This window comes from Dinoponera quadriceps, unplaced genomic scaffold (assembly GCF_001313825.1).
Source record: "Dinoponera quadriceps isolate SergipeBrazil2010 unplaced genomic scaffold, ASM131382v1 scaffold10466, whole genome shotgun sequence".
Classification (NCBI taxonomy): domain Eukaryota; kingdom Metazoa; phylum Arthropoda; class Insecta; order Hymenoptera; family Formicidae; genus Dinoponera; species Dinoponera quadriceps.
This window is the reverse complement of record NW_014564231.1, coordinates 1-8890: the sequence shown is the minus strand read 5'-3', so window position 1 is coordinate 8890 and position 8890 is coordinate 1. Positions and strand designations below refer to the sequence as shown.

At 37.4% G+C, this 8890-nt stretch overlaps 1 protein-coding gene across 1 annotated transcript; it reads right to left on the bottom strand.

Moving 5' to 3' along the window:
- Positions 1-5214: 5214 nt before the first annotated feature.
- On the bottom strand, positions 5215-6539 carry LOC106751270. The gene is made up of 3 exons (XM_014632132.1): positions 6264-6539; positions 5784-6089; positions 5215-5288 (listed from the first exon to the last, which is right to left on the bottom strand). Exons 1-3 carry the CDS (start codon positions 6514-6516, stop codon positions 5215-5217), a joined length of 633 nt encoding a protein of 210 aa, XP_014487618.1. The 5' UTR covers positions 6517-6539.
- Between the last annotated feature and the right edge of the window lie 2351 nt (positions 6540-8890).

Genomic DNA, 8890 nt, shown 5'->3' with positions numbered 1-8890 from the left:
TGGGATACCCTGTATATATATATATATATATATATATATATATATATATGTTTATAAAAGTGCAGTTTTCAAGGTTATAAAATTTTATTATATAGGTAGTGAATTCGTCTCTTACTGAAGTCGAAACCACTTGAAAATTTTAAAAATAATTTCTATTTTCCAAAATATAAGGGTTTCGAAAGATATATATATATCGAAAGATACCTAGAGAGACAAGCCTACTAAACTCAGGTTTTACTAAATGCATGCTGCATGCTATGCTGGTATAATTTTGGCAGTAGTGAAGCATGATCTGATGTGTCAGATATTGCGCGTAAAAATAAAATAAAAATGTAACAGAATCTGCGTCATGATATGATGGAAAAATACTGCCAAAATGAGGTACGGCAAGTCAGCATAGGAAGGGAAAAATTTAAACATTGAGTGTTGGCATGGTATGTCTGTGGAGTTGGCTTTATCGACTGATAAGATAAGATGAGCATCGGGAGATGGCAGTGGTAGCGCGAGGAGCATTGGTATCGGCATGAACATTGGTAGCGCGGGGTTCGCGCGTCAGAGGTTACAGAGAGTCGAAGGAGACAAGAGAGCAACACACGAGGCTAGCGAAAAATTAATTGACGAGAGAGGGAGCCGCTTGTATCCATACCATAATAAACAGATATTTATTTCAACCAAACAACAAGGTATAGACTATCCTGCTTTAATTCTTTAACTAAGCCATATCCACTCTCAAATTGGTAGCAGAGCGTGGTTGAGCTCATTTTTTCTAAGCGACGATCGAGACGACAGATACAAACGGATTGAGACGAAGAAGCCGTTTTTCCCAAGATGGCCGAGAACTGGAATCTCTCTAACGTAGAGCCACTGGACGATACCAACTATTTTTTGTGGAGTGAAAAAATAGAAGGTGTATTGAGAACCAAAAAGCTTTGGAAGAAAGTGATAGGTACAAAACCGCCCGAAAAACCTGAAGAAGACGATGCCGAGTACGCTGCTAAATTTAAAGTGTGGAATGAGTGGGACGATAACAATTATGCTGCAAGAACAGTGATAATCAACACGATGAGCAAGGCACAATTATTAAAATATAGCCACGAGAAGAACGCAGATAAATTGTGGAGTTTAATTAAAAATAATATAGCAGCTGAGACGGAACAGTTAAGAGCCAGATCACTGGGTGAGTTAACAAACCTACGGACGAATAAAGAGGAAAGTGTAGATGCATTTGTGAACAGAACTGAAGCTTTGAAAAATCAATGTGTGCAGTTAGGTAAAAACATAGAAGATTATGAGCTGAGAATGTATATAATTAGAGGTCTAAGAGCGGAATTTGATCAAAATGTACATGTTTTGGAAACTCAAAAGGAACTGACTGTGAACGATATCCGATATGCATTAAAGCAAGAGGAGATGCGAAAGAGTAAGCGGAAAGAAGAAAACAGAGACACGTGAGAACACGTGAGTGATGATGCACGTGAGAAAGGCAAGAGAGAGATCGAGGCTTGACATCTGCTGTTATAATTGTGGTACAAGAGGCCATACATCGAGCGAGTGCCGTAACAAACAAAAATGCTTCAATTGCCAAGGATTTAATCACATAGCTGCAGACTGTAAGGAACCGAAGAGAAGCGTTCAGCGTGGAAGAGGATATAAAGGATCTACTCGAGGAAAAAAATCTGGATGAGGACGCAAAGTTACATTAAAAACTACAGATGAGGCTGTAATGACTGTAAGAGACACAACACAAACCGTCAAGGAGGAGAAACAGTAAAGTCGAAATTTGTTTATGGCTACTAGATTCGGAGGCGACAAGTCACATCGTGAATGATGAGGCTGTGTTTGATAGTATCGAGGAGGATGAGAGGAATATTTCGTTAGCCGATAAAGAAGGTAAAAAACTAATCTCTAGTGGAAAAGGAGAGATAGTAATAAAGCAGTCATCAAATGAAGATAGAATACGACTTAAGAATGTATTATGTGTCTCAGGCATTAATGTGAATTTGATGTCAATTGCAAAGATCACTGATTATGGTTTCGTTGTGAAATTCGATAAGCATGGAGCTGTTGTTTATAGGAATGGAGGTGAAATTAAAATAAAAGCCGTAAGAGAAGAAAATGCCTATTATGTGAAGTCTTCGTGGATAAACACCAGAGCGGCGGCAGCGATGGATGATCTAGATGTCTTGCACAAATGATTAGGACATGCAAATAAGAAGACAATTAGAGATATGAAGGAAGAACTAGTGATTGGAATGAAAGGGTGCAATGTTGAGTAGAGACAGTGTGAACCGTGCGTGGAGGGAAAGATGTGCAAGAAAACGCACCCAAGACTAGAAGGGAGAGAAACAAGAAAAATAATGGATCTCTGGCATATAGACTTAATTGGGCCGATAAAACCTTTATCACGTGGAGGTAAGAGATATATTTTCACGATAATTGATGATTATTCGAGAGTGATTTTTGTAGAACTACTGAAGGAAAAGGGAGACGCAACGGATCAATTGAAGAAATTGATATTACTGAAAGAAAATCAAACTGGACAAAAATTAAAAGCTTTGAGATCGGATAACGGAGGTGAATTTGTTGGAACCGACTTAGAAGAATGGTTAATGGAGAAGGGTATCAAACATGAATTCAGTCCGTCAAGAACTCCTCAATACAATGGAGTGGTGGAAAGAGCGAATCGCTCGATAATAGAGATGACGAGGGCGATGATGTCAGATTCAAAGATGCCGCATGATTTTTGGGCCAAGACAGTATGCACAGCAGTACACATCAAAAACAGAATCAAATCAACGGTACACGGAAGGACCTCTTTCGAAGAATGGCAGAAAACCGAACGTGAAGTATTTAAGAAGATTTAGGTGTGTAGCGTACTTGCTGGACAAAGGAGAAAGAAAGAAATTTGACTCAAAAACTACTAAAGGGATATTCAGCTGGGATATGCAGCTAACCACACATATCGAGTATTCGTACCAACAACTAGAAGAATAAAAACGGATTGCGATGTAAAATTTGACGAATGCAGAATAGGATATGGAATACTGAATGAAAAAGAAAAGGGAAATCAAATGAATTGTGAAAAATTAATAATCGGTGGACTCGATGCCGGTGATGAGACTGACGAGATACATCAGGAGGAAATTGAAGATGTGGAGGATGGAAGAACGGAGACTGGAAGCACTGAATATGGAGATGCTGAAACAGAAGAATTTGATCAAGAAATACAACATGAGAATGAAGATGATCCGGAAGAAGATGAAAATATTGAAGATGTTCAAGTACAACTCACAAATGTGAGAAGCAGGGGAAGGCCGAAAGGGACTTTACGGAGGCAATAATGGAAGTTCAAAAACGAGTATTAGAAGAAGAAAGAAGACAAGAACGGGAGAACGTTAGAAGATCAGAAAGGATCAAGGGTCAACAGAAAGCAATGCTCGTCGTGGATGAAGAAATACCGAAAACTGTGGAAGAAGCCAAGAAACTGATTAATTGGAGACACTGGAAACAGGCTATGGTAGACGAATTGGTCTCAATGATGAAGCATGATGTATGGAATCTTGTGCCACGGCCAAGGGACAGGAAAGTAATCAAGAGCAAGTGGATATTTGATATTAAAGAAGATGGTACAGAACAGCGGCGATATAAAGCGCGAGTAGTTGCGTTGGGTTGTGGACAACGATCCGGTTTGGATTATAGAGAAACGTTTGCTCCTGTGGTGCGGACGGTAACGATTAGGTTATTAATTAGTATTGGAGCGCAAGAAAGGAAAAAAATTAAGAACTATAATGTCAAAAACGGCTTTCTTGTATGGATCGCTAGAAGAGACATTTTTACGGAATTGCCCGACGGATTTCAAGATGCTCAGGATCAAGCATGCAAATTGAAGAAAAGCATATATGGACTTAAACAAGCTGGAAAATGTTGGAACGATCATTTGACAAAAATTATGACGAGAAGTGAATTAACCCTTAGCTGTCCCACCTTTTGGAAAAAACATAACTGTCCCATGGGGTCTATCTGACCCCACGTCAAAAATATTGTTGTAGCTTTAAAAGTAATGATGATATTTATATAAAAAAATATTTGTTAATGTCTTGGATATTGGAGAACAAATGCTAATTGGTTTTGTAGGCAAAAACAAAAATTTTAATATAAAAAAAAATCTTGAGAAAAAAAGTTAAAAATGACTTTTTTCAGTCAAATACTCATAGCTGACTCAATTTTCATCGAAAAAAACAATGGTTCCATACTCGGGAGATATGTTGTTTAAACGTGAAATAATTTTTTTTTGGAGCTATTCAAAAAGTGTATTTATTTTAAGGTTTGAATGCTGAGAAAATTGTGTTTTTTAGGTATAACGAAAACCATTGAATTTTAATGAAAAAATGAATTTATTTCAGCATAAAAACACTTAAAAAATTACAGAATGTTTATTTTATTATAAAAAAGTAAAAGAAAAATTTAAATTACAAATTTGCGAACTATTTTACTCCTGCCTACCCCCACAATCAATGCAAAAATACATGCGATGATTATTACACATTGGACGATAACACGATAAGCATTGTATTGTCGTTTTAGTATCTTTATGTCTGGGACACAGATCACAGCGCTTACGAGAAGGTAAATTTTGATCTTCAGATGCTTCTTGCTGCAATTCATTGATCCCAAGTATCATTGCTATACCAGCTTTCAAAGACTTGCGAAATGAAACCATGCAATACCTTTCTTGAAGATAGGGCTTGACAAGAAACATTTTTAATCGAGAAAGGCACTCTTGGACAGATGTTACATTATTTTTTCCTCTTCTTACTGACTGGCATTGAGCCAAAATGCGATCATTAACGGCAGCTTAATCCAACATTCCCAGGAAAAAACGCATGGGCCAGCGTTTTGTTCTTCTGCTTATCGTGTGTGAGTGACACAACTGATCAAACGTATCAGTTCCGCCTTTTGTTGAGTTGTAATGAAGTATTATTTCTGGTTTTCCATCGACAATCTTAGTGGACGAAATATATGACGACACGAGTAAAACCACTTTATGTTTTTTTGGCGTAAAAGATACTAATGTCACTCCAGTCTTTGAATGGCAAAACTTACTTTCAGGAGGACTTTTTCCCGCAATCTTCATTTCTAAAGGAAGTTCTCTCTTATTTTTCCTAATAGTGTCTGTAATAGAGAGTTTGAATGGTTCACCTTTCATCTTTTCAATTAGAGGTACTGAGGTGAACCAGTTATCACATATAACAGTTCGTCCAGTTCCATGAATGGGTTCTGTAACTTTTCTGAAGAAATATTCAAGAATTGACTCTACTCCTTCAGTTACAGTCGTTTTGCCAATGTAAGGTATACTATTTATCTATAAAATTTCATTTGTTTTTTAATATTTATTACAAAATTTTGTTAATAATTTATTACTCAGATAAAAATATTGTATAAAATATTTTTACCTGAATTTAAAAACAAAAATTAAAAAATTACCAAATACGCAGTTTTGGCATCATTCAAAATGACAATTTTTAGCCCATATTTATCTGATTTTGATTTGATAAACATTTTGAATGAACATCGCCCTCTGAGGCCTAAAAGCTGCTCATCAACTATACAATAAGAATGTGGTTTGTAGTACTGTTGGCAATTAAAAATAAATTTGTCCCAAATTTGTCGAACTGGAGCCAGTTTATCGCTTCGATCTCTCGTTTCTTTGTCATCAAAACGTAGGCAGTTGGTAATAAAACTAAAACGTTTTTTCGGCATGACAGCCCTATAAAAAGAAACACCATTTTCAGAGCTCCAGAGCATATTGTCATCGACATTTGACGACTTCCATAGAGCCATATGGTACAAAATTGCCAAAAAAGCTTTAAATTCATTTAAATCTAGCCGATGATGCTCAGTTTCAACACTTCTTTCGTCGGCAATTCTCTGTACTATTAAATCTTCAATAATTTTATTTGTACTATCGACGATAGTATTTAAAATGCTGTCATCGAATAACAAATTACAAAAATCTTCGATGTTAGTAAGTGCGCTAGCCGCTCCGATTGGTTGTGGGATTATTATCTCCTCGGGAGGGATGAAACGATCTAGATAAAAGAAATTATAATTAGATAACAAATAAATATGAATACATATGAAATAATGAATTATATTCAAAATAATAATAAATGTTTAGCACATGTTTACACTAAATATCAAAATAAATATAGTAAAAATAACGAACACCTGAATATCAAAATAAACATAGCGAAAATAAACACCTGAAGTGCGAACAGGCAAATTCGTTGACCAAGCGTAGTTGTTTTTCCCGCGCAATTTGCTCCTTGGCCGACCACGTGCACCCGAAGACGTTGCTCGTTCAGACCTCACTCCTTCTTGCAAATCTTCTGGATCAATATGCAAAAATGAATCACTGGAAGTTTCATCCGACTCTTCCATCACCTCATAATCAGCATCATCAGAATCACTTGGCTCTCCACCAAATAAATGTTCCTCTGCATCCATTTGCAGCATCTCACCAACGAGGTTACAGTTGCATAAAATATACGACATCTTTACATACAAAAAAACTAAGTAAATTATACACCAAAAAATTCGTAATCTCAGAAATGTTTACTTACATTTTTTTCACATTTTAGTACCCAAAAACACTTTTAAAAAATCGGAGCACACACACAAAAAATTAACACACCTGTCCCACGAGGTCACAGTGACCCCACAAATTTTAACGTCGAATTTGCACGCTTGTCTACAATAGACTAAGGCAACTAAAATTATACTCATCGTTTTAATTGACAGTTAGGACCTCCAATTGACAATTGACAACAGATGGCGTCACATAGACCATTTTTAAATTTTGGGCTGATTTACAGAAATTTAAAAATCGCTGGGGTCAATTTGACCCCGGAGGGACAGCTAAGGGTTAAGACAATCAAAAGAAGATCCCTGCCTATTCTATGAAAAGAAGAAAAACAGATTTATGTATTGCGGAATACACGTGGATAACATGCTAGTTGTGTCCAGTGATGATGACTTTGAGAAGACCTATATGGATAGGATCAAGCGACATACAGACATCAAAGATCTTGGAGAGGCAACAACAATGTTAGGGATGCAGATAATTCAGGAAGAAAAAGGAATATTTGTGCATCAAAAGAAGTGCATTGAAAAACTGTTAACTCAATATGGCATGGAGAATTGCAATCCTGTTACATCACCGATTGATATTAATATAAAGATGGATGAATACGATGAGAGTAATATAATGGATATCAAGGCCTATCAAAAATTGTTCGGACAGTTGATGTATATAAGCGTCTGTACGAGACCGGACTTGTCTTTTGCGTTGAGTTGTTTATCTCAATTTAGTTGTGAGCCAAGAGTGATGCACATGACCTCGCTGAAACGGATTCTGCGTTATTTAAAGGGGACAATGGATTATCGCCTGGAATATGGAAAGAGAAGTTCGAATCAAATGGTTGAGTGTGAAACTGATGCGTCGTGGGATCGGACTAAAGACGCGAAGTCTTTCTTTGGACTGCTATTATATTGGAATGGAGACTTGAATCATTGGAGGAGAAGAAAACAATCAACAGTTGCACTGTCCACGACTGAGAGCGAAATGGGAGCTATGTTAGAAGGACTGAATGAGGTGGTATGGGCATGCAATCTGTTACAAGAGATTAAATCAACAAAAATAATATCCAAGGAGTTAAAATGCGACAATTTGAATGCGGTAAGGCTGGCTAATGGAGGTAGCTACAAAGCCAAGTCCAAACTGCTAAACCGGAAATGTCACTACATTCAGGAAGTGGTGAACGAAGAAAGTATCCAAGTTAGGCATATGTCAAACGAAGACATGACAGCTGATTGCCTGACGAAGCCACTGAGCGGACCTACTCTCCTGAACAATGTCTTAAAGTTCATGGATGCTGGAAGCCGATAAACCCAAGGGGGCGGATTGTGGAGTTGGCTTTATCGACTGATAAGAAAAGATCGACATCGGGAGATGGCGGTGGTAGCGCGAGGAGCATTGGTATCGGCAGGAACATTGGTAGCGCGGGGGTCGCGCGTTACAGAGAGGAGGGCGTCGGAGGTTACAGAGAGTCGAAGGAGACAAGAGAGCAACACACGAGGCTAGCGAAAAATTCATTGTCGAGAGAGAGAGAGCCGCTTGTATCCATACCATAATAAACAGATATTTATTTCAACCGAACAACAAGGTATAGACTATCCTGCTTTAATTCCTTAACTGAGCCATATCCACTTTCAATGTCGACATGAAGCAGTATAAACCCAGCAGTATAAAGCAAAATACTAGCAATATGTCGACACTATGGCGGCAGATTCGATCATGATTATGCAGCAAATTTTAATCAACCGTGTCCTCATTACGCTCAGTTTACTCCTCAATGTGCTGCCGCTACAGTGTGCCGGCAGAAATATAACAGAAATATATTATCCTTTGCCCTAATATTATGACTTCAAAAACGCGAAACATTCCAAGCATAGCCTGCTTTCTTCATCAGTGACGACATAAACACGGTAGAAATATATCACGATCTGTCCTCACAGTATGACAACAGAAATATAGAAGATAAACCACACAACGTGTAAACCCTAGTAGTAACAGCAGAAATTGATCATGATGTGCCGTTCGAACATAACAGCAGAAACGCGGCAGAAATGCAGTACCTAATGTAATTTTTTTTAGCAGTGTTTCACTTACGACCCAATACATTTAATTATTAATTATTTTTAATGGAGGTATTACAAAGGTCTACAATAAATATGTTGAATATGTTTACCACAAAACACAGATAACAGTAGATACAACAGAAGATAACAGTAACAAAACTGATATAATTTTCCACTCGACAATGTAAAC